The 23723-nt window shown below is 52.9% G+C and overlaps 1 protein-coding gene across 2 annotated transcripts; it reads right to left on the minus strand.

The window, feature by feature from the left end:
• Positions 1-580: 580 nt before the first annotated feature.
• Positions 581-23205, minus strand: Safb (scaffold attachment factor B). Of its 2 annotated transcripts, none has more exons than XM_040739229.1 (21): positions 22874-23205; positions 19942-20026; positions 17297-17361; positions 17013-17219; positions 15447-15509; positions 13341-13368; positions 11902-12475; positions 11438-11487; positions 10716-10810; positions 5393-5542; positions 5234-5316; positions 4957-5096; positions 4787-4875; positions 3711-3817; positions 2989-3279; positions 2546-2683; positions 2423-2465; positions 1388-1503; positions 1162-1262; positions 991-1057; positions 581-885 (listed from the first exon to the last, which is right to left on the minus strand). In XM_040739229.1, exons 1-21 carry the CDS (start codon positions 23060-23062, stop codon positions 756-758), a joined length of 2811 nt encoding a protein of 936 aa, XP_040595163.1. In that variant the 5' UTR covers positions 23063-23205; the 3' UTR covers positions 581-755. The 2 variants fall into 2 exon arrangements, with proteins under 2 accessions (XP_040595163.1, XP_040595162.1); XM_040739228.1 differs by having other exon boundaries at positions 1162-1268.
• Between the last annotated feature and the right edge of the window lie 518 nt (positions 23206-23723).

The raw sequence follows: 23723 nt of genomic DNA on the forward strand, positions 1-23723 counted from the left end.
CAGGCCACCTCCAGGCACAGCTTCTGCCACAAGGAGCTCTGCAGCTTATGTACCCATGCTCAACAGGTCACCCAGCTATTAACACATTCACAGAACAGCCTGGAAATGCAGGGAACAGATGAAGGAAGGGCATGGTGGCTGGCTGGCTCAACCAACTGTCTTGTCCCAGGTCCAGTCCTGGACTGCAGAGGACACCCGGCATTCGGGTTATCACTGTGCCACTCTGCTGAAGTTCCAAAGTTGGAGACATGTGCCTTAAACCCCAAAATCTGGGACTGCCTCTGCTTGTACCCCATTGGATGTGAACGACCTCTAGAGTCAGCTCTGTATCCCCCACCCCCTGCTGCCCCCAGCAGCAGCAGCCAGCCTGGTTTCTGCAGTAAGGGCAGCCCTGCATGTCCACTATGCTCACTAAAGCCTGAGCTCACAACATGGGCCCTAGTGCAGGCCTCAAGCAGCCAAGGCCACAGGTGCTGAGCCACAGCTAGGACAGGCAGCACCATGGACACTGCCTCTGGCTGCTTGTGGAGTCCCACTTCCCTCCTGATGGAAACGAGAGGCCAACCTTGAAGGCTTGAAGTAAAGGGCACATGAACAGAAACACGTTTATTACAAAAAACAGCAACAAAACCCAAAATGAAAACAAATTCACATTGTAACAAGCTACAATATGGCAGATTAAAAAAAAATCCTTTGTACAATGGTGGGAGAAGTCCCGACAGGACACGGGTCACACAGCCGGGCGGCACAGGTGCTCAGTAGCGGCGGGTGAATCGGGCATCACTGGGCCTGCTGCCCCGACTCTGTCCTCCAAAGCCTCCCTGCATCCCTCCACGTGGAATCACATGGCCACGTGAGGCCCCACCGGGGGCGAAACTGCCACGCCTAAGGAGATAAGGAGAAGCCCTAGCCAGCCTTCCCCAAGCCACAGGTCGTCCCATTCACTGCCGCAGCCTGTGACCACTGCCTCCTTGGGAGTGTAGCACTTACCCTGACATGCCACCACGGTTCATCATGTGGCCAGGCCCTGAGTGACCAGACATGCTTCTCTCACCACCTGCGGGACGAGGCACATTTCCAAGTGTGGTCGCACCTGGCCCTATCCTACCCCAGGCCCTATCCCTCCTTAACCAGTGGCCAGGACCCCCACCTGGTCCTCACCTTGCCACCTCTTGTGCTCACGCTCCATCATGCCTCCATCAGCTGCACCCTGCCACGCCCGGTCATCTTCAAGTCGCCTGCTGTGCTCCCCCCAGTCACGCCTGCCCCTTGGAAAGAGACACCTCTGACCTGCACTGCCACACCAGGCCCTTGGCAAATAGCATGGCTGGGGTGGGGGTGGGGCTCACAGTCCCCAGGCCTGGCCATGGGAGGGTGGGACACAAACCTGGGAGGAGGGGGCAGCCCCCGGCCTTCACTCATTCTCTTGTTAGAGCTGTAGCCCCAGCCGTCTCGAGAGTCCCGGCCATGGCGCTCAGGTCCTCCATGGCGCTCAGGGTAATGCTGGACCAGAGAAAAAGGCGAGGTCAGCATTGCCTGATCCCCAGACATGAGGACGCAAAGCTCAGGGACCAGAGTATGTGGCATTGTCATAGTGTCCTTCCTCACAAAGGGTTAGGTTCACAAGGCTCCGAACAAGAGCCACAGCCTATGCACAGCACCCTCGCTCCACAACTGAGTCACCAACAAAAGTGACGGCACACGACACCCACGTGAACCCTTGCCCAAGGCCTCACTCACTCTGTGGCCCAGGAGATACACTAGCCTCGGTTAGCCCCTACCTTAACCGCCTGAGTGGTGGGTGAGATAAGCACGAGCCATTCATTTATCCTTGGCTCAAATACTGCTCTACCAAAACCCTGCATCAAGCCCAAGGCCTGACAGACACCAGGTGAAGCCAAGTGCATTTAGCACCTCCCAAGCCCCCAGCCTCTTGCCCAACCAGTCTCGGAGTTCTGGGCCAGTTCTCTCTGCCTTCCCATCTCTCGAGTCAGACACTGCCCTTCTTTGCAGAGTGACAACTGCATGTACAAATGAACAAGCACCCAGGCTACTGCCGGTCACCTGTTCCGACACAGGCAAGTAGCTGTGTGAAAACGGTGCCCATGATGGCAGCCTGTGGCAAAGCTAAGCCATAGGGCTGAGGAATGAGTTATGCAAGGCTGCGGACAACCCTGGTACCAGCTTGGTGATGGTAAGTCAGACAGCGTCGAGGGTGGCCGCAGCCAAGAGCGGCAGTGGTGCAGACGGACGTGAGAGCGTTAGTGTTCCCCAGAGAGCAGTGCGCATGGGGCTGCGACTGACACTCAGCTGGCTCAGGGTGCACGCGTGGGAGGTGGCCAGTACCATGCTCCAGAGCCAGCCGCGGCAGCAGCATGGTGAGTGGGACACCCCTCCACAGCTGATGCGGTGCCACGCTTACCTGTCCTTCTCTGTCTCCCATCATCGACCTCGAACCTTCTCTCCTAAAAAACGTGATTTCAGTGAGACCAGATGGGGAGGGGTTTGCCTGCAGAGCCCTCCCAACACGGTCATGGGGGCTCACCTGTCCACAGAGTGGTTGGGGTAACGTCCCCGGTCTCTGTGGTCAAAATCGTGGAAGCGGTCCTGGCGGCCAAAGTCTGAGTGGTAGCGGTCATCCAGTGCTGCCCGCTTGGCTTCTGGCCAGTAGGCGTCATCACGCCTGTGAGGGGTATGAGGCAGGGACATGAGGCACATGGAGTCTGCGCGGCTCCAAGTCCCTGGCCAGAGCCCTCCTTGTGGAAGGTGTAATACAGCCTTGGAGCAAACACGCCACCTCTGCCTTAGTGCCACGCTGGGTGCTGAGTGGCCTGGTCTTTGGAAGGCCTCAGCACTGGCAGCGTCACAGGACACTTGCCTGCCTACAGCCTCACACACCAAGGGTCGAAGCAGGCTCCAAATTAGTCGGTGTGAGACCCGCCCCTGCCCCATGCGCCTGGCCCGGTGGCTGGATCCCTGGCTGCTCACCGGCCGTCCACATCATAGGGCCTGCGCACTGCAGGCCGGCGCTCCTGCTCATAGCGCAGCTCCTGCTGGCGCCGCAGCTCCTCGCGCTCACGGTGGATGCGCTCCTGCTCCCGCCTCCGCTCCTGCTCCACGTGCATGCGCTCTCGCTCCAGCCGCTCTCGCTCCATGCGCTCGCGCTCTAGCCGATGGCGGTGGAAAGCCAGGCGCTCCCGGGCGATCTCGAGCCGCTCCCGCTCCTCCCGCTCCCACTGCGCCTGCAGCCGCTGCTCTCGTTCACTGCGCTCCCGCTCCCTGTGAGAGGAGGCCAAGACGGGGCGTGCTGGGGGCGGCAAGCTCAGACGCCACACTTCACAGCGACAAGTGCAGCTGCCACCTTGTGCCCTCCTCTCCACAGGAGGAACCTACCAAGCCCAGCAGAGCAGCCAGAGGCCCTTCCCCATTGTGCCAGGGCCTGGCTGCCCTGGCACTCACTCTGAACACACTCCCTTGAGCAAAGGGCTCTTTAGGAACTGCAACGGTGCACTGCCCAGCTGGCCTTTTAAAGGCCTGCGATCCCTTTTCCCGATCCATCCTGAATATCTCCACTGTCCCTACCCTGCTGGCTACTTCCTGTGGTCTGAGAACGGTGAAGTCCTGTAGGCAGCAATCTCAACAGAGAGCCCTCAACGCACCTGCCCGCCATTCTCACAAACCCTTGGCTGTCCCCTGCCAACCCTGCTCACCTCCGTGACTCTGAGTCTCTGGACTTTCGGGATTCTTTAACCTTGTCAAAGGACACAACAGATCGCTTTTCCCGGCTGGCTGACTTTCGGTCCTGGCTTTTGGAGGCCTGGTTCAGCAAACAGAAAGAGAATTAGCGCAGGAGGGGAGGCACCGGGCACAGGGAGTCACTGACTGGAGGAGGCGCTCACAGGAGGGCTCAAATGGAGCTAACTAAGGCCCCAAATGACATGAAGTCACCCCCCCCCCCCCCGTCTCACCATTTAGCCCAGGATGGACCACGAGGTCCTTCTGCCTCAGCCTCCAGCATGCTGTTCTGAGAGGCGTGACCATGGGTTGGTGAAGTCAGAACTCTTGCTCTACAAGCCTTTCCCATCACAATGACACTCTAACTTCCAAAGACGGTGTCTCTCCGCCTAGCTTGGGAGGTCTGCAGCATGGTGCAACCCTCCTGTCTGAATTCCACCTGCCCTTTCCTTCACGGTCAGGGCCCTCCTCCATATGCACCATCTCCTCAGGCGTGGTTCCTTCCTCCTGCTGAGACCCGCCCACCTCCCCCCTGGGGCCCACCCTTCACCTTCTTACTCTCTAGCTGCTCTCAGAAAGACTGAAGTAAAAGGCCACCTTCTCAAGTCACCTGCACAAATGGGAATGGCCTGAAATCTCGGACAGGTTACCCATAGGCCTTTCTCACTCAGCAGTGAGCCTCAGGGTCCCTGCTTGCTACAAACATGCCAACCCTAGCCTGCCCGCCTTCCAAACCCTCCTGTGGCTCCAGGGGCCCTGGTGCCACGTGATGTGGTCCTCTACTGGATCAGCACAGGTGGGGAGGTCTTGGGGGTGCCAGACCCATTTACTAAGGTGGTCAGGCTCTGAGACTTCAGAACCCACCAAGGTCTGCAGCTGTCCCAACAGTGGGCTTCCGGGAGGCAGGGACGGGAGGCGGCACAGGGCGGCCATCAGAGAGAGCAGCAGCAGGTAGGCTGCTCTAGAAGCCTCGCCATCTCTATGTTCTGAAAGGCGGCAAGCTTCCCTTGAATCCCTGGAGCATCGAGCCTGCTGTCGGTCTGACACTCACTCTCTCTTTGGACCCGGATGTCTTCACACTGATGACAGGCACACCTTTGGATTTATCCATCACCACAGTGCGCTCGGTGCCACGGCTTCCTATAAGCAGAAGGAGAGAAAGGCTGAATGCGGATGGTTACGTTAGGCCTGCCCTGACAGGACACGGGTGCCACCGCTTACCTGACTTGGTAGTCCTCGAGCGCTCTGAAGGCCCAGGCTTCTCATCGTCCAGATCCTTGCTCTTCTCTGTGCTCCCATCATCCCCCTTTTTAGCATCGTCTTTTCTCTCGGCTTTCTCCTCCCTCTTCAGGTTTGCTGACCTAGGAGTGAGTGATCCACAAGGCTCAGAGCAAGCATTCAGGAGGCCACGGCTTTCCAGGGTGTGGCTGACAGAGGAGGCCCATTGCACGCACAAGGTTCCAGGGGGTCTTGGGCACATGCTGGTCTGCAGAAATACCTGTCGCTGGTGCTGGCCTTCTCCTTCTTGCTGTCCCCATCTCTCCTGTCAGGCACTCTCTTACCAGCAGGCTCACTTTTGGCCTGGAGAAGGGACAAAAATTAGTGCCACCTTGCCCTGGCAGCATTGCCAGCGCCACCACAGCACAGGGCCACACACCTTTTCTACTGAGATCATTTTGCCATGCAGCTCAGTCTTGTGCAAATGGCTAATGCATTTTGTTGCCTCTTCAGCTGTGGACATAGTGACAAAACCGTAACAGCGAGCTCCAGGACTCCGGGCATTCGTTACAACCTTGGCACCCACCACCTGGAAAAAAGCAGACCACCTCAGACACAACTGCAGACCCAGCAATCACAGCACAGGGCAGAAATGGTGCAGCTGCCCACTAGAGGGACTGCTGCACTCCAGGTTCTCAAGAGGACTGGGGGCGTGTGGTGCAAGGCTCTGCCTGAGCTCCTCTAACAAGGTTTAAACTGCACACAGGAGTGACAGTCACAGCATAGAACTGAGCCTTGATGTGGTCACACTGTTACAAACAGATGGTGGTAACACATATCAGTGTCATGAGAGATGGCTCAAGTGAGTCCTCTGAAGCCACCTGGTGGTCACAGCCAGCACCGCATTCACAGCTCACGTGGAAACCAACCCTGACAGTAAGCTCCAGTCTGTCCCCAGATTAATTCAGGACACAGATCTGTGCAGTCAGGTCCCGTTGCAGGATATCTGATGTCACTACAAACCCTGGGGTTGTGTTATTTACTGGAAAAACCTATTTCTAGTTGTAATGTGGCTTAACCCTAGCACACACCTTTAATCCAAGAGCTTTCTACTTGAATAGTAAACAGGGTTAAATAAAGTCAACAGGTGAAGCAAGCAATCAGCAAGCATATGATTAAGAAAAAAACCATAGAGAGCAAGGGGACTGTCAGGAGGATGGATAGAGATGCACAGGAAGTGGAGGGGAGGGACATGGAAGGAGACTTTGATTGAGATGGTATGAGACAGGAGGCTTCTAGGACAATGATAGAGGAGGAAGGTCAGCTGAGTGCTTTCTCTGCCTCTGAGCTAGCAGGCTTTCACACAGCATCTGGCTCCAAGTCTTTATTGGTACAATCGAACGATTAAGGTTTTGCTAACAACATTTGGCACTCCGATGTATGGCATGACCACACAGAGAAATCATGCCATTGGTAGACAAACTGAGAAGCCATCAGATTTGGAAGACACTTAGGAAGTCCTTAAGGATAGAGTTAATGTCGTATTAAAAATCTTTTTCCGTGTTAAGGATGAGAAATATGGCGTTAAGACACTGTATAATGCTAATACAAATGGCTTGAAAACAGAAGCAGAAAGTGAAAAGATAAATAACAGGCTAATACAATACTGATTATAATTACTATCAGTCTGGTAATTCATATTTTATCCTTAATAGTCAGTGTTTTTTTGAACCAAATATGAAAAGTGGTTTGATTAGATACAAGCCTTAGAAAGATTTATAAATGAATACAAGGAAAATACTCAGACACAGAGGGATTAGGTAAGAGCCTACTGTGCCACTGCAAGATTGCTTTCACCCTATGTGAAGCAGATGTTAAACTCATGGACAACTCAGAACAGAATTACTCCCCAAGACTGTAAAGATTTGGCCACAAAAGTATTGGAAGCTGATCCTCACAGCTCCAACCTTATCCTTGCTTTGGACAAGGTTGGAGACTCAGAAAAGAGGTCCAAGTCATTTACTAAAATTATACAAGAACCAAAAGAAGTCATCACTCATTTTTTTTCTTTACAAAGACCGACTTTAGCTGTAAATAGAATAGTATCAGATTCCAAGTCAGACAAATACTAATCGAATATTTTGCTTTTGAAAAAGCTAATTCAGAATGCAAAAGGGTAAATTAGGCCTTTTTTTTATAGGCAAGATCAGCATCAATAGACAAATGGATTAGTAGAAATACAACTGATACAGATCTCACGTTTATGATGCTACTCTGATAGAAGTAACTTCTAAAAATTTTAAGAAAAATCAAAACACCAGATGTTTTACTTATGGTAAGCAAGGTTATCTGAAAAGGGATTGTAGGCAAGGTGTTCATAGAGACAATTTTTTCCCCCGAGATAATATAAACAGAAGGCACCATCCTTCTGGAATGTGCAGCTTTGGCAAAGGCCAGCATTGCACTAATGAATACATATCAAACAGGGACAGGCAAGGCAACCCTTTGCCACTTGGAAACGCCTTAGAGGGACTCCCTCAGACCCCAGTATCAAATTTGGTTCAGTCATTCCCATCAGCATTGGAGAAACTCACTCACAGGGCAATTAAAAGACTTAATGCCCGTTGAACTGATTCTGAAAGGAAAATGCACCCTTGGTCAATAAGCAGGAACAGACCCAGCAGAAATTGTGGTACCTATTATTAATGCTGAAATTGCCTCATTATGGTAAGAAAATGAACATTGGTAAAGAGCTTGCAGTAATCTTTTGGGAGAGATTAACAACAGATATCCCAAAAGCAGGAGACTCCAGTTTATAGGAAGAACTAATAGGATGCTCCCTCATATAGTAAAAGGGACACCAATTTCTGGAGCCCCTATATGTCTATACTTATGAAATAAATCAAGAAAGGTGGGTTATAGCTCAAGAAAAGTAAGTAAAATGGCTCAAAGTGCTTATGATTCAGTTAAAAAAATCAGAGCGTATGCTATCCTTATGGTATTATTAGATTTTTCCTGAATCTCTTAATATAGTATAAAGAGTCGTTTTACATATTGCAACAGCTGAACTTATTCCAGATAATTCAAAACTTTGCTATTTATTCAACTACAATAAGAAATCAGAAACAAATTATCCTTTATATATAACATACATCTGAGATCCCATATGAGATCTTGTGCCTCTAGCACTGGTAATTATAAAATTGATCAAGTATTAATAAGGAATATTCCAGAGCCGGGTGGTGGTGGCTCATGCCTTTAATCCCAGCACTTGAGAGGCAGAGGCAGGTGTGAGTTTGAGACCAGCCTGGTCTACAATAGCTAGTTCTAGGACAGCCTCCAAAACCACAGAGAAACCCTGCCTCGAAATACCAAAAAAAAAAAAAAAAAAAAAAAAAAAAGAAATGTTTCATAAGCCTGAGAATTGTATGAGAAACACCATGTTAACAGCAAAAAATTGAACATTTTTTTCTATCACTTGACAAGTCAAGGAAATTACAAGGAAACAACCTACTTGTTCTTTGTATAACCAAAAACTCTCATTACCTGCAGGAAGTAATCTAAAGGGTACTAAAAGAAATGAAATTTGGTACATGGATGTGCTTCACTGTGCAGAGTTTGGGAAATTAAAGTATGTGCACCATACCATAGATACATTTTCAGGATTTCAATGGGCAACTGTTTTGAGTTCTGATAAGGATGATTCCATAATTACACATTTATTATAAGTTATGGCTATTATTGAGATATTTTACAAATTAAGACTGACAATGCTCTAGTGTATGTCTCTAGTAAAATGCAACAGCTTTTTGCATATTACAAGTATTCCACATAATCTGGAGACCACTGGACAAGTGAAACATCTGAAGAAAAAAACAATTGATCATCAAGAGAAAGCATCCCAAGAAAATGAATAAATTGGCCACCTTCAATTGACTGGCCTGAAAGCACAGACTGGAGCCCCAGACTAACACCAGCATCCACAGCGGCTGCCCCTTCCTGCTTGGCACGTCCTCCTTTCTGCCAGGCCACTGGCGCACCCATGGTAGATTACCAAATGTTTGTCTCTGCTGCCCTCTACAGACAGAAGTTTGAAATGGTCTTTATGTGGTCCCAATTCAACCAAAAATTAAGGATGGGTTTGGAGATGGAGTGTGGCTCTCTCCTTCTCTAAACCCATGAATTCTTCATAATGGAAAATCCAAAATTTCTGCCTCATTTCAGAAGAGTCACCTGGTATGGGGACAGAGGAAAAACCAAACCCAAAAGTCTATTCTGTTGTCATAATTTTTTGGTTTTTATTTGACTCCCTAAAACTTTTTTTTTTTTTTGATTTTCGAGGCAGGGTTTCTCCGAGGCTTTTGGAGGCTGTCCTGGAACTAGCTCTTGTAGACCAGGCTGGCCTCGAACTCACAGAGATCCGCCTGCCTCTGCCTCCCGAGTGCTGGGATTAAAGGCGTGCGCCACCAACGCCCGGCCCCTAAAACTTTTAAAGTATAAACATTATCTCAAAACCTGTAAGATTATTACATATATATAAATTTTGTGTTGTGATACTAGTAGTCACACAATATTAATTCTAGAAATAAGCTTCATCTAGCTTCCTGTCTGTGCTTTTGGGTTTGACTTTGAAGCAGGAAACAAGGAACCAAGTTTGTGTACCTCAGATGTACTTAATAGATCAGAGATCTTCTAAACATGGCGTTTAAAATGCTCTAAGTTTCCTACAATAAACTGTGAGCATCCCTAGCAGTAACATTTGAGGTCTCCAGATGATGGGGCCCTGCTACGATGTACCCACCTGGACAGTGGTCACCCTAACCACTGGGAAAAACTGCCCCGTGCCTCTTCTGCAGGCAGGTCCTGCACAAACACTGGACAACTGTGGGTTGCTATTGTGTTCTACCTATCTAGGACTGCTACAAGTTGACAAACACCACCCAAACATCAACTTGGGACTACAAACTGCTCAGGATATTCAAATTGCTACGTTCATATGAGACTGACATGGACATTTACAGAACTTTAAACTAAAAGATACTTAATTCTAGCCGGGCATTGGTGGTGCACGCCTTTAATCCCAGCACTTGGGAGGCAGAGGCAGGCAGATCTCTGCGAATACAGAGCAAGTTCCAGGACAGCCTCCAAAACAATAGAGAGAAACCTTGTCTTGAGAAACCAAACAAAACCCCCCCCCAAAAAAAACTTAATTCTAAAACTGCCAAACACAACCAAGGTGGGCAATGTGAAAAGTTTGCAGAAATAGCTTCATTCTTGTAAATAGTTTTACTGTTTTGTATTTAGACAAAAAGGGGGAAATGCTGCAGGATATTTGATCACACTGAATGCTGAAGCTGCGTTATTAGTGGACAACCCTGTTTCTAGTTGTGATGTGGCTCAACTCTAGCACACACCTTTAATCTAAAAGGTTTCTGCTTGAATATTGTAAACAGGATTAAAGAAAGTCAACCACAGGTGTGCAAGGAAACAGCTGATAGGAACTGAACATAAAAGACCACATGGAATGTAAAAAATAAATTAGTAAGCAAAAAGGAAGAAGAAAGTAGTGAGAGTAAGTAGGAGTCAGGAGGTCAGAAAGAGATGCACAGGAAGTAAAGGGAGGGACATGGAGTCAGAGGGATTTGACAGAGACAGCAGGAGAGGAGGAGTAGGGTCAGCTGGGTGCTTTTGTCTGCCTCTCTGAGATAGCAGGGTTTCACCCCAGCGTTAGCTCACTCTCCCGAGGGGCAATGGCGGCTCACCTTTCCGTATCTGCTGAATAGGTTCTTCAGATCAGTGGCTCTAGTCGTAGACGAAAGACCACTGACCCAGAAATTCCTACCACAGCTGCTGCGACCTGTGCAAAGGGAAGTTCTGGTCAGAATCACAACATTCAGAGAGTTCCAGAGTCTGGCCATCCCCAGCACTTACAGGATGCGAGCCCAGGACCCAATGGCATGGCCAAGCCCAGGACACTGGTGTTAGCCTAGCCAGAGGGCAGAGGCATGTATGTTTAACACTGAAAATGGATCTCAGCACATCCAGTGGCCAGGCAGTTATGAAAGGCTGAATTGACCCAAGCCCAAGATGGTTTCTTCCCATAAAGCAGCTGCTCCAGGGAGACACTGACTTTGCTCACACCTTTTCCAAGCACAGGTCATGCCTCCCCCCTAAATCCTGCATGGTCAAAACTGCTGGCCAGTATATGTCATTTCTCAGCCTTCAAACTTTTTTTGAGACAGGGGCCTTGCTAGGTAGGTAGCTTGGCTGGCCTAGAACTTGCTACCTTCTCCCTGCCTCTGACTCCCAAGTGCTTGCAAGAAGAGCCTGAGCCACCGAAGCCCACTCATCAAGTGACTTTAACCAGGGGCTACAATGCCTGCCAACTCTAGTGGGGTGCATGCAGCATGTGTGGGGGAAACAGGCCATGACATACTTGAGGCCCACCACACTCCAGGAGACTGGTGTCACCTAGAGGACCTACCCTTCTCCTCTCGGGAAAGCCTCTTTGTATCCGAGTCTTCTTCGACAGAACTAGAGACAAGAGACAGTGTCATTCAAGGGGGCTGCAGCAGCAGGAGACAAACCCAAAGTCCTAAGGACCCACCAAAGCTGCATACCTACCCGGCACTTAGCTCTCAAAAAGGACACCCCGACAAACATGTTTTGGAAATCTGACCTAACGTAAGATTGCATACCCACAAGAGCTAATTAAGTTTCTGCTGGGCTAAAAATAATTAAGAAGAATTAAAAAGCAAACAACCGTGGCAGGTTGAAGAAAGGAAAAAAAAAAAGATTATAGAACCAGTGTAAAATAAACAAATGGAACTGCCTGAAGGAGCTAGCGCTGGGCAGCGTGGCTGCCGACTGCAGGCTCTACACAGCTTGTGTGTCACTAGTGACAATGAAAGGAGATAGCATCTGGTCTAGGACTGAGAATCAACAAACCTCATTTTCTGATCAGCGCCCTCACTGGCTGAGGACTCTTTAGGAGCTGCAGGGACGTCATTACAAGCGTCAAAAGCAAACTTCTTCACGTCGTCTTTGCTATCTTGGGGTTCAGGGCTCAGGGGTGCTGTGGGCGCTCTCACCAGCTCCTGGCTGGTGGCCTCCTCGAGCTGGGCAGCTGTGCTACCCTGCTCAACTGGCTCCTCTAGCCCTACAGGTTCACGGTCCATCCCGGGGCCTCCGCCTGCGCCCGTGACTTCGCCCGGCTCCCTTTTCACTACTGCTAACGGGGCGTCTGCCTCGCTCCACTGACACCGAGTGCTCGGAGACTCAGGCTCGCTGTTGCGGACCAAAGCTAAATCTCCCTCTTCCTCTTGCTCCTCTTCCTGCTCTTCCTCTTCTTCCTCTTCCGGGTGGCCGCAGCTCTCAAATAGGTCCTCTTCCTCCGCCAGCTTCCTGTCTGGCCCCACGCTACTCGTGGCCTGGGCAAAGGGCTGCTCCAGCTCCGAACCTTCTTCTTTTACTGGCTCAGATTTACAAGTTTCCCCCAAAATGTCGAGTATTTTCTCATTTTCTACGGATTTAACAGGAATAGAATGGCACAAGGTTTAATCACCAGGGAAATAAAGCAATCACAACTGCGGCTCGGGCGCGGCGGCCCCGCTCACACCGACAGAACTGCTGGCTACACAGAGATTGGAAAACCCGCTATACAGCGCCTGCACCCTACCTGCGCCTTGGCCATGGCGCCCCCAGCCTGTGCTCGCTAAGGGCAGAGGCAAGCATCCCGGAGACTTCACCCCACAACCTTCTGAGTCTTGAGTCTTCATTCTGTGCACTGTGACAATATGTGAACCAACTCTTCTCAATTCAGCTTGCGTCCAAGTGCGTAACTGAGCGCCTGGCCTTCATGCATCACTAATTGCCTGATGCTTTGCCTTCCTTACAGAGCAGTTAACATGCGGAGCGCCGGGTCTTCTGGCGTGTGGAGGTTGGCAGCCCAGAGGGACAGTGTTTGTTTGCGATTCTCTCTCAGAAGTGCACTCCTCTTCGGGGGGATCCGGTTATGTCATATTCATGTGGCATTCCCTATGCTACCTGCACTGCCTATACCAACACCACATGGTGACATGCTGCCGGTATCACAAGATCTGCTGGCGGCACAGAGCTCGGATCACTGGAGCCGCAGGCATTTTCACGCCACCACTTCTATTTAAAGGCAGGAGACCAAAGTCTTCGCCATGTGGGCAGGATGCCACACAGGTTGCTGGCCACATGCACAGATCTTGTGATATGGCTGGGTTTCCAATCTCTATGGTCCTGGTGTGCTCTGGACTGTAAAGCACTAAGAGCAATGCACGCTAGAGTGCGGCCACTGGTTAGCATGAGCCTCCCCACTGTGGACAGAACCCGCTGCTGAGCCCTGCATTGGACAGTACCTGGCTCCAGGGACGCCTCTTCCATTTCCTGCAACAGAAAGCACAAGTAAGACGCTGCCTAGAGGCCCAGCCCCACTCCATCACTGACTTTCATGGGGACCAAGGGAGGCTGGCCACCACCTAGGACTTCAGGGGACAATTTGGACCCAGATGGGTAGCCCTGTCTGCACAAGGCAAGCCCTGCCCTGATGGCTTCAGCCTTACTTAGCCCAGATCCGCTACTGATCCTGTTGCAGGGCACTTAGCAGTCCTCCCTCCTGTCTCCCCATGTGGTCGGGAGCAGCTCCCTTAGGACTGAACTTGAGGTCAGGAGTGTGGCTCTCGCCCATTCCACACGTCTAACTGCCCAGCACAAGCCTGTTGGCACCCTCTTCACCTGCAGGAGCTTCCAGCTGATTTTCTGAAAACTTAGGGTCAAGGGGAAATGGGCAGTGGCAGTTCCCCTTCCATGCAGGGCACTTACCATCTCCCTCAGTGACGACCCAACTTGTCCCAGGAACCCTGTCCTGCCAGCTGTGTGCTCTGCCTTGCCCTGGGGTATATTTCTCAGGCCCCACAGCCACCTTCCCACGCCCTCAGGCCTGGAGGCGGAGCTCAGGTTTCTCTGGATGGCCAGATGGCTCTGCCTGCTACCCCCTAAAGACCACACCCCCAGAAGACAGGTAGATACTCCACTATGAATGCCGGTCTAGAATGTGTGCCCCTGGAATACAGGCATGAGCACAGATGTCACTGGTAGTGTCCTTTAGACAGGCCAGTAGACCATGGCCCCAAGACATGGCCAAGACAAGCTGTGTGTGAGGCAAGGGCTCTTTGAGTGGATTAGTACCCCAAGCTGGCGCCCCGAGAAGGGAGGCTGCCCTTGTGAGCTGGGACAATCACTCCTTCAGCTCTGTTCCCTGGTGTCCCAGCCCTCAGTGGAGACAGTGGGTCCAAGCTGAAGTCCCACATGACTATCCTGCACTGCACACTGAGCTCTAGAAAGAAACAGTGTGGCAGAGCAACACCTGAGGGAATGTTGGGAAGTGTCTCATGTGAACACGTGAGCCAGCCCATGATCAACAAGATGCTAAGGCACACAGATGTGGGTGTTCCTTTCTACTGCACAGGCTCTGAGTGGTGTTATCTCCATGAAACTTGCCCAAAAGTCACCCTTGCCCAAGTGGCCAGAAAAACCATAAACCAATGCTCTCTCCTCACAGCATGTCCTAGGAGGCCCAGGACCCACAGCCCCACCTCACCCCTCAGCGCTCACCTTGTTCTTCATTTTTGCTCCTGTTTTGAGTCAGGGTCTCACTATGTAGCCCTGGCTGGCCTGGAACACACTATACACAGACCAGGCTGGCCTCAAACTCACAGATTTGGTGCCTCTGCCCCCCCCGGTGCTGAGGTAAAAGGTGTGCACATGCACCACCATACCTGGTGGCTGATTCTAATGTTTTGTATTTTCATGGACACCACCAAACATCACCCATCACGGTTTCCTGGGAAACCTGGCCAGTGTCTGTGAGGAGCTGCCCCATAGGCAGCAGGAAAGGGCTGTCTACAAGAGACCCTCACCCCTCCTACCCCCGTCCCTTCCCAGGAGACTCTATCCCAATGTTCTTCTCTAACAGTGAACTTACAGACTGGGTGACCCCAGCCTCAAATACACAAAGCTTGACCCACACAAGTACACATCTTAGTCAAGTGAGGTACTAGGTGGTGGTCACAGCTTCTGAAAACCATGTAGGCCTTCAGACTGCCATGTGGCTACTGTTTAGGAAGTCCTAATACTGCCCTGGTACCCCTGATCCTCATCTCACAGTGTCGACACCAATCCCAATCTCTGGAGGAGAATCAAAAAGAAAAAGGCCTACATCTTTACCAGTGTTGTGTCCTGCCATGTTCCGATGGGCCAGGGGCCTCACCCTCACTCGGTAGCAATGGAGCAACACTGGCTTTAAGCCTCTTCCAGGCAGGGACTCAGGCAAGGCCCGTTCCGCGGCAGCCAGAGTGTAGCATGTGACTCCAGCTCTGCTTTAAGGCCTCCAGCACTCACTGTCTGGGGAGGTGGCCCTAGCTGGGGCTACTCTGAGTGTACAACTGAGACACGTGACAGTTTACCTGCAGGATGGTAAAGTCAGATGACGATGTATCCACATTATTAACAGCTTCCTTGTCGTCTACCTGCGGGAAGCAAGAACACAGCTTATGATGCCATGGGTGAGGGGACAGTGCCCATCCCGACATCTTCTTCTCTGTGGCTTAAGAGTGGTAAGGTGGAAGAAACTACTTGCCAGGACTCTCTAGGTGACCAGAATAGGGGCCCCTGTCTCTTCGTCCAGAAATTGCCTCTAGAACTAGGCTACAGCGTGCAGCCTGCCATCCCCCCACTTGCCTGGGTCTAGGTGTTGTGAAGCCAGGCCTGCTGGCCCTTGGCACAAGGTACCCCTGTAGGAGCACGGAGGAATGTGTGGTAGCTCAACCGCAGAGGTGAAGGACCCCTCCCGCAAAGATGGGGTTCTTTGCCCACACCCAGGATAGTACAGTAGTACACTTAACATTCACTGAAGATCAGGCCTCACTTCTTCCCAAGATGCAACTGTCTCCCAACATGAGAGCTGCATACACCAAAGAGCACCCTAGCTACAAGTACACCCAGCCTGCCTCTGTCCCCACAGCACCGTCCTTGTTGCTATAAATGCTGGTTTTGCTCTGTGATAGTGCAGCGGTAACATTCTCTGCGCTAGGCATGGCTAACACTCTAGGTCAGAGGCTGGCAAATTTGCATGACTATGAGGGGGGCTGCTCCTGGTTTTGACGCTGACCCTGCAGAGCAACAGTGAGGAACAGCGACAGAGTTAGTTTGTCTGCGAACTTCTATCATAGTTGCAGGTGAGTAGCCATGTACCATTTATTCATCAAATCTAGAATTTGGGTGACCAAAGCCCAGAAGAGATTAATGGCCAGCCTGCCTAAGGTCACACAGAGACTGGCACTTGGCACACTTAATGTCATCCCATTTTCTTCACATTACAATTGCTCCCCCAGCCCCTTCCCCTCCAGCCACAGTCAGTGTGCTCCCAAGCCTTTGCAAACTGAGACCCCCACTGGATGGATACTTGGGTTGTGCCTTTTAGGAGCAGATTCTGAGACCTTGTTTGCATCCTAACAGCACAAGATCGAACACTCCACTCAAAGCCAGTGTGTTGCCTACAAAGACAGGCTCAATCAGTTCTCATGGCAGGGGACAGAATGTTCACTGCAGGAGATCTGAGGTCCTGAGAAGGCCAGAGGCCCACTCTCCTCTCTGCAGACAGATAGCAACCATGTACCCATAAAACCCTTCAGCTGACTGCCTCGAGGCCACGAGTTGTCTAGGGACATCCTGACAGCTTTACCAGCGCTCCTTCCTCCAGCACCAGGATGACAGTGTCTGTGCCTGAGGATGTAACATGGCACCCAGAGCCTGGCATACCAGTCTAAGCCATCACAACCTTGCTGTGGTCTCACTTATGTCTTGCGTGGAGAAGCTGTATCAGGGCTGAGCACCTTGAGGGCGGCTCTGAGCAGCTGGTGACTACTCCAGTCAGCTGTACTCACATACCACAGCTCAGGCTCCCCTAAGGGACAGCTGTCCCTGTTACCCTGCTCGGCTACCCAGTGCCCCAACTGGCGCCAGCTGCTTACAGCATGCTCCTGCAGCTGCTCCGGGAGCCCCTTCAAGTCGCCTTCCACTAGCTCGGTGCTATCTGCCAGGCCCTCAGGGAGTGTGGCCTCCTCCTCTTCCTCCACACAGTCTGCCACGCTGCCACTGTCAATGTCAGCCTCATCCAGCACACTGATGTCCATCATGTCCATGTCTTGCAGGTTCTCCAGGCTGGTCTCCACGTCCTCCTGCAACACAGAGGACACTGTTATGGCATGCTGCCACCATGACTCTCCCTCTCCTAACCCATCGAGGAGATGCATACCTGTCCATCCCCAGAATTCTCCTCAAGCCCATTGTCCTCCACGCCCTCTTCTTCTGGTTTCTTCCCTGAAAAGACAGCATGTGGGTATGAGGCCAACGGTCAGTGCCATTCAAGCCGGTGCCTGGGCTTCTGCAGGCCCCCAGCTCTTTAGCTTCATGCACAGGCCTGGCCTCTCACCCTAACTGGGGCTCGCCGCGTCTCAGTGCACTGTGGCCAGGATGCTTGCCATCAACTGATAGAATGGAAATCACCTGGGAGATGGGCCACAGGCGACCAAGGACGTACTCATGGGGCCAGCAAGAGGGCTCAGCAAGGAAAAGGCACATGTTGCCAAGGCTGACCATCAGAGTCCTGGAACTCATACGGTGGAAGGAGACTTGGTTTCAGGCAAGTGCCCTTCTGACCACATATGCACATACACCAATAAGTAAATGAACAAATAAAGAAAAATCGATGTAATAGGGATTGCAAAGTTGATGGTTAAGAGCATCAGCTGCTCCTGTATGGGACCTAGGTTCAATTCACAGGACACAACCATCAGTTGCAACTCAGTTTCAGGGGTTCAGATGCCATCTTGGCTGTTTACACTCTGACCTGGGCTGCCTCTCCAGCCCCGTCCCCCTAGCTTTCAGGAGGCTGAGGCAGAAGAACAGTTAACTGGAAACTTGTCTGGGCTATATACTAAGCCTGCGTTCAAAACCCAAACCAGCACCACTCGGGCAGTATGGCCAACCAGTAACTGCCACCCACAGGTGCAGTGAACTAAAACGAATACCGAGGACAAGCTCTGGGCAAGGCATGTTTTGTTTTGAAAACATAGGTAATTATTATCTTTTAGCTTCCTTCCTTCCTTGAGACAGGCTCTAATTACATAGATCATGCTAAACTGGAACTCACAGGGATCCCCATGCTTTGGCCTTCCAAGGGCTGGGATTAAAGGTGTGCACCACCACCGCCTGGCCCACCTGGCCTTCTTTAAAAAGAGCAATAAAAGTATCTACCTAATTTTATGTGCACAGGTGTTTTGTTGGCAAGAGTATCTGTGCACCACACTGTGTGTGGCGGCTGTGGAGGTGACGAAGCATCAGAAATGACTGTGAGCCATCATGTGGTTACTGGGAATGGAACCTGGGTCCTCTGGAAGAGCAGCCAGCACTTGATGGGGGACATCCTTTCTCTTACTGGTTGATGAATGAAACACTTATTGGCCAGTAGCCAGGCAGGAAGCATAGGTGGGGCTTCCAGACCAGGAGAAGACTGGGGAGGGGAAGGCAGAGGGAGGTCATTCAGAGACACCATGCTGCCCAAGGAGTAACATGCCAGATTACGGGTAAACCACAGCCTCGTGGCAAAACACAGACTAATAGAAATGACTTAATAATTAAGACAAAGCTAGCCAATAAGAAGCCTGAGCCACTGCTTGGGGCAAAGTGGCTGTGGGACCATGTGGGACAGAAACCTCCCCTTCAAGTGCTCTAACCATTAAGTGGTCTCTCCTGTCCCTCTCCAGTGGCTTTAACTGCTGAGCCATCTCTCCAGCAGCTTGAAAAACATATGCTACAATCTGAACTGTCTGTGCAGAGTGCTCTCACTCCCCAGGCAGCAGCTTCCAGTGCGGCCCTCACTGGCAATGCCACCTCCCACTATGAGGTTTGCTCCCGACCCTGTCCTAAGTTGATGAACACCCTTCCTGTGAGCACCGAGGCCTCTAACTGCCCTCACACTTGTGCAGCCGTGCTGTCCCTCACTGCACCAAGGCTGAGGCCACGGCCAACTGTTCTGTTTTGAGACAGGGTCTTATCATAGAGGTCTGGGCTAAAACCAGCTGTGTAGACCAGGCTGACCTTGAACTCAGAACTCCTTCTCCACCATGTGCACAAGCCATTACACTCTGTACTGGCGTCCCTTTACCAGACACATAGGAAGGCACACACAGCCCTACTGTGTTGGCTCCAGCTGGGAAGGACTGTCAAGTTTGCACTTAAGCCCAGGCATCCAGCAAAACATTAGAATAAGCATCCGTGTCTACTAAAGAAGCAGAAAGCAAGTAAAAGAGGAGACTCCTGGGCACGCACACTCTCCAGCAGGGTCATCTTAAGTCATTTCCCGCAAGGAGGCTAAAGCAGAGCTCAGGACACAGTGAGGCCAGCAGCTCCCCGGCACACCCACATGCAAAGCATGTCTGCTTCTGTGCACCCCACTCTCCCCACCAGCTAGGAGTTCAACCTCACAGTGACCAACACATGGTCCCCAGTAGCCTCAACCTACCTGACTGTCAGTCAAGTTCCTGGAACTTGAGTTTCAGAAAGATGACAAGGACAGACAGCACGATGAAGGAGGTGACTGGGGAGGAGTACCCATAGGCTGGAGATAGCAGCCAAGAGCAGAGGCTGGGCTGGGGCTGTCAGATGGGAGCCTGCTGTCTCAGCTCCCCTCTGGTGGTTTTGAACAAACTGTGTCTGCTGCTGGTCTAGTGTTACAGGGGCTTTATTTTCTGGCAGGTGAGGCTCTCTGCATGAACCATACTTAGTTCATTCCCATTACACGCTCAGGTCCTGTGTGGCAGGACAGCGGGCAAGGCTCCCCTAAGTTTCTGCGCCACAGGGCACCCATAGCATTGACATAGTGGCCCAGAGGATCTATACCTTTGCTGGGCCTCTTAGGCATCTTCTTGTTGCCTTCAGCAGTGACTTCGATTTCATCAGGATTCCCGCCTTCATCTTCAATGGCCTGAGGGGACAGCAGGAGAAAAGCCAACTAATAAAACAGCAACTGCCCCCATTGCTCAAGGAAGAGTCAGGAGGCTCACCCAAGCCTGCAGTTTGAGCAGCCTATGCAACACAGGGAGTTCCCAGCTCCATGCCAACCACAAAGGACACCCTGACCCCACAGACAGCCACCCTGCTATACATGAAGTGAGGGTTCTGGCACCATCACCTGGTGGCTTTTCTAAAGGACTGAAGCTCTGCTCCACTTTTCTCAGTTTTTCCTGTGTGGGTGCTCCCCTTCTTCACCCTGGTCCCTCAACAGGGCTCTCCACTGAACAGAGACTAGGCTAGCAGCCAGGAAGCTCCTGGTGTCTGTCACACGTACTTTCTACCAGGGTACTGGGGATTTGAACTTGGGTCCTCAAGCCTGTGCTGTGAGTGCTCTTCCCCAGGTAGCACTCATGGCCCCTAACAACAATGGCCAGTACTGCTGTGAGGCAAGTGTTTAGAGATGTAGGCTGCTACATCTCATGTGTCCCTGAGGGAGGATACTCCATTGGCTTAACCCTAATGGCCCCTTCCAGACTATGAGACTGTCCTCAAGGCACACTGACCTACTGGCTGTGTCAAGGCCTCAGACCTTGCTATCCCATCCTGGGACTTGTAGTGGAAAGACTCATTTCACACCCAAGGATGTCACTTGCTCATCAGTGGCCCAGCACAGCCGGGCACCAAGGATGTCACACATATCAGTGTCAACTGTGTCAACTATAATCACTTGGGACTCTGAGTCCTCTCTCTCCCTGCACAGCCATGTCAACACTGCCTCCAGGGAGTGAAATGAGACACTTTCATGCAGGAGGCCCCTTATCCTGGGGGTGTCTCAAAGTTGCTGTCCCCAGACCTCCTGGGCAGGGCCTCCTGTGGTGCAGAAGGGCACAGAGGTAAGCCAGCAGGGGCACATCCCTGGGACCAGAGACAAGTGCCATCAGCAGCCCTGCCCTCTCTCTGGGGACAGCTGGCTTTCAAACATCCCCAGGGTGAGGAACAAGTTACAGGAAGGTGTCTCATTTCATCCCTTGGGGGTGGTGTGACAGGGCTGCCCCTCCCAGGCCACCTCAGCAAATCCCTCTACCAGCTGCTCCTCTGCCCCTGTTAAAAACAACAGGAGACAGCAACCAGCTGGGTGACAAGAGGCAGGACAGGACCGCAGACCTGACAAACAGGGTGAGTGGAGACAAGCACAGACCGTGGACCACAAGGGCAGTGTCCAGAAGCTCACTCGCCATTAGCCTGGAGCTGCCAAGGCCGCTGTGTGCCTCCCTGGCAGGCTGGCATCACCCTGACCACCCCTCCCGCACCCTGCACATCCTGCAGATGACAGCAGTGAGGCAGCTTCTTGCTTATTATACCAGTGAAGATTCAGTGTCCACAGAGAACGGAAGTTAGTGACTGGGCTCAGTGGGGAGTGCCCACCCTGGTCTCCGCCCACATGCACTATGCATGTCGGTGGGCCAGAGGCCAGGAGGCCAACTCAGCTGTCCTCAGGGCATCATCTACTGTGTCTTACAGACATGGCCAGAACAGCAGGGAGCCTCAAAGGTTCTCCTGTCTCTCTGAGCACTGGCTTCTGACTGGTACCCCACTTGGCCTTTCCTGCGGATGCTGGGGACAGAACTCAGGTCGTCACAACGCTGCCTCCTCCTACTTTCCCTGTCAGCTTCTCTGAGCAGCCTCAGATCCAGGAGGGCGGAATCAATCTCCGGCTTCCGTGTGCAGGGGTGCACGGGCAGGAGACCATGTCCAAAAGCTCAGGGGACACACAACAACTATGTTTCCAAGGTGGGGATGGAGTCCCAATCTACAAGTAACAAAAGGTGGCCCAAGGGGACGGAGTTTGCTTTCGTGCACCAGGTTGCACGCCAAGCCCGTGTCCACATGACCCCTGCCCTACCCTACAGGTGAACCGCTACCTTGTCCCGAAGGGAGGCCTGGGAAGACCGAGACTGCCGAAGTGGGCAGTAGAGGCCCCTCCGCCCGCCTCTGGGACACAATCCCAGGCGTCCTCTGACTGCAGCCTGACCGCATCCGAGTGTGCGCGCTGTCTATGGAGCAGGTGGCTCCGATGGCCCTCTTCTTAGAGAGAAAGCATTTTCTCTGAGACGGGGTCTCTCAAACTTCTGATCCTCCTGCCGGGGCGCACCGCCACTCCCCGCCTCAGGGGGCACTGGGAGTAGAACCCAGGACTCGGTATGGCCAAGACAAGCCCCGTACTTTTCACGAGAACACTAGCTAAGCTGCCCAAGCCTGCCTCTCACCAGCCCCGCGGGCCGAGCTGGCCTGGGCCACCCTCTGCCTAGTCCTGAGCCCTGCGCTGCTCGGGTTAGCTTTGAACTCCTGGCCTGGCCTTTCACTCACGTCTGACTTGCCTCACCACTAACACAACGTTCTTCCCTCCAAGACTTCACCGCCTCGGCCACCCCCGGTTCCCCGAGGGTCCCTGAAGTGTCGTACCCCCGCGGGTCACTGTGTGTCTTCCAGGAAACAAAACCAAAACGCAAACGCCCCCAAACCCGGTCCGCCTCGAGGGCTGCAAGGGGAGCCGGGTTCGAGTCGTGCCGCAAGCCGCCCGTGCTGGGTGACCTTGGCCGAGTCCCCTCCGTCCCCCTTTGGGGGAGCGACGTCCCCGGTGCCCGGCTCCGCGCCCGCGGTGTCACTTCCTCCTGGCCGCCTCGCTGCGGCCTTGGGGCTCGAACGCGTCCCCGGGGCGGAAGCGCGAGGCGCGGAGGCCGCGGGCCGCCCCGGCCCCGGCCCCGGCCCCGGCGGTGGGCGTCGCCATGGCGACCGCAGGGCCCTCGGCGAAGCTCACCTTCTTGAGCCGCTCCATCAGCACGCTCTTGTTGCCGCTCGAGTCGAGGTTGCGCTTCTTCAGCTCCGCCCGCAGGTCGATCACCCGCAGGTCGCTGAGCCGCCGCGTCTCGGTCTCTGACGCCGCGGAGCTCACGGCCGCCGCGCCCGCCGCACCCGCGTCTCCTAAACCCGACAGAGTCTCCGCCATTCCAGGGACCCTGGTTCCGTCGCCCACTTCACACAGAACCGGGTCGGTGGGCTCGCGTGCGTGTGTTTTTTTGGATTTATTATTATTATGTTTTGAATCTCGGCTCTCTTACCACAAAATGGCGCCGCCTGAGAGGGAACCGCTCCAGCCTCCCCTGAGGCGCACCTCGTCACTGCGCAGGCGCGCCGGGCGCGAGACCGACGCGCTCAGACGCCTCTGCACAAGCGCCGGGAGCGCGTCGGCGGACAGGGCGCAGGCGCGACTCTCCCTCCGCCGCCAGCCGAGACGCATGCGTGTTGCAGTTGCTGCGCCTGCGCGTTGAGGTGTGTGTGGGGGGAGACGACGGCCGGTGTCCGAGGCGCCGCAAGCACTGCGATATGCGTGCGCAGCAGCGAAGCAGAGCGAGAATTCCAGATTTGAGACAGCAGCGGCGCGTCAAAGCAGCGCGCATGCGCATGCAGGAAAAAAAAAGAAACCCGCGGACGGGCGGCGCTGACGACCGGCTGCTCATGCGCATTCGCACGAGCGAGCCTTGGAAAGCTCCGACGTACCACTGAAGCCGGTCGTCCACCCGGTGCGCATGCGCATTCAGAAAAAAAGTAGGAGGCGGCGCTGGAGACCGGCTGCGCATGCGCATCGGCGGAGCGGGGCTGGCGAAAGC

Source organism: Mesocricetus auratus, unplaced genomic scaffold (assembly GCF_017639785.1).
Source record: "Mesocricetus auratus isolate SY011 unplaced genomic scaffold, BCM_Maur_2.0 Super-Scaffold_100676, whole genome shotgun sequence".
Taxonomy (NCBI): domain Eukaryota; kingdom Metazoa; phylum Chordata; class Mammalia; order Rodentia; family Cricetidae; genus Mesocricetus; species Mesocricetus auratus.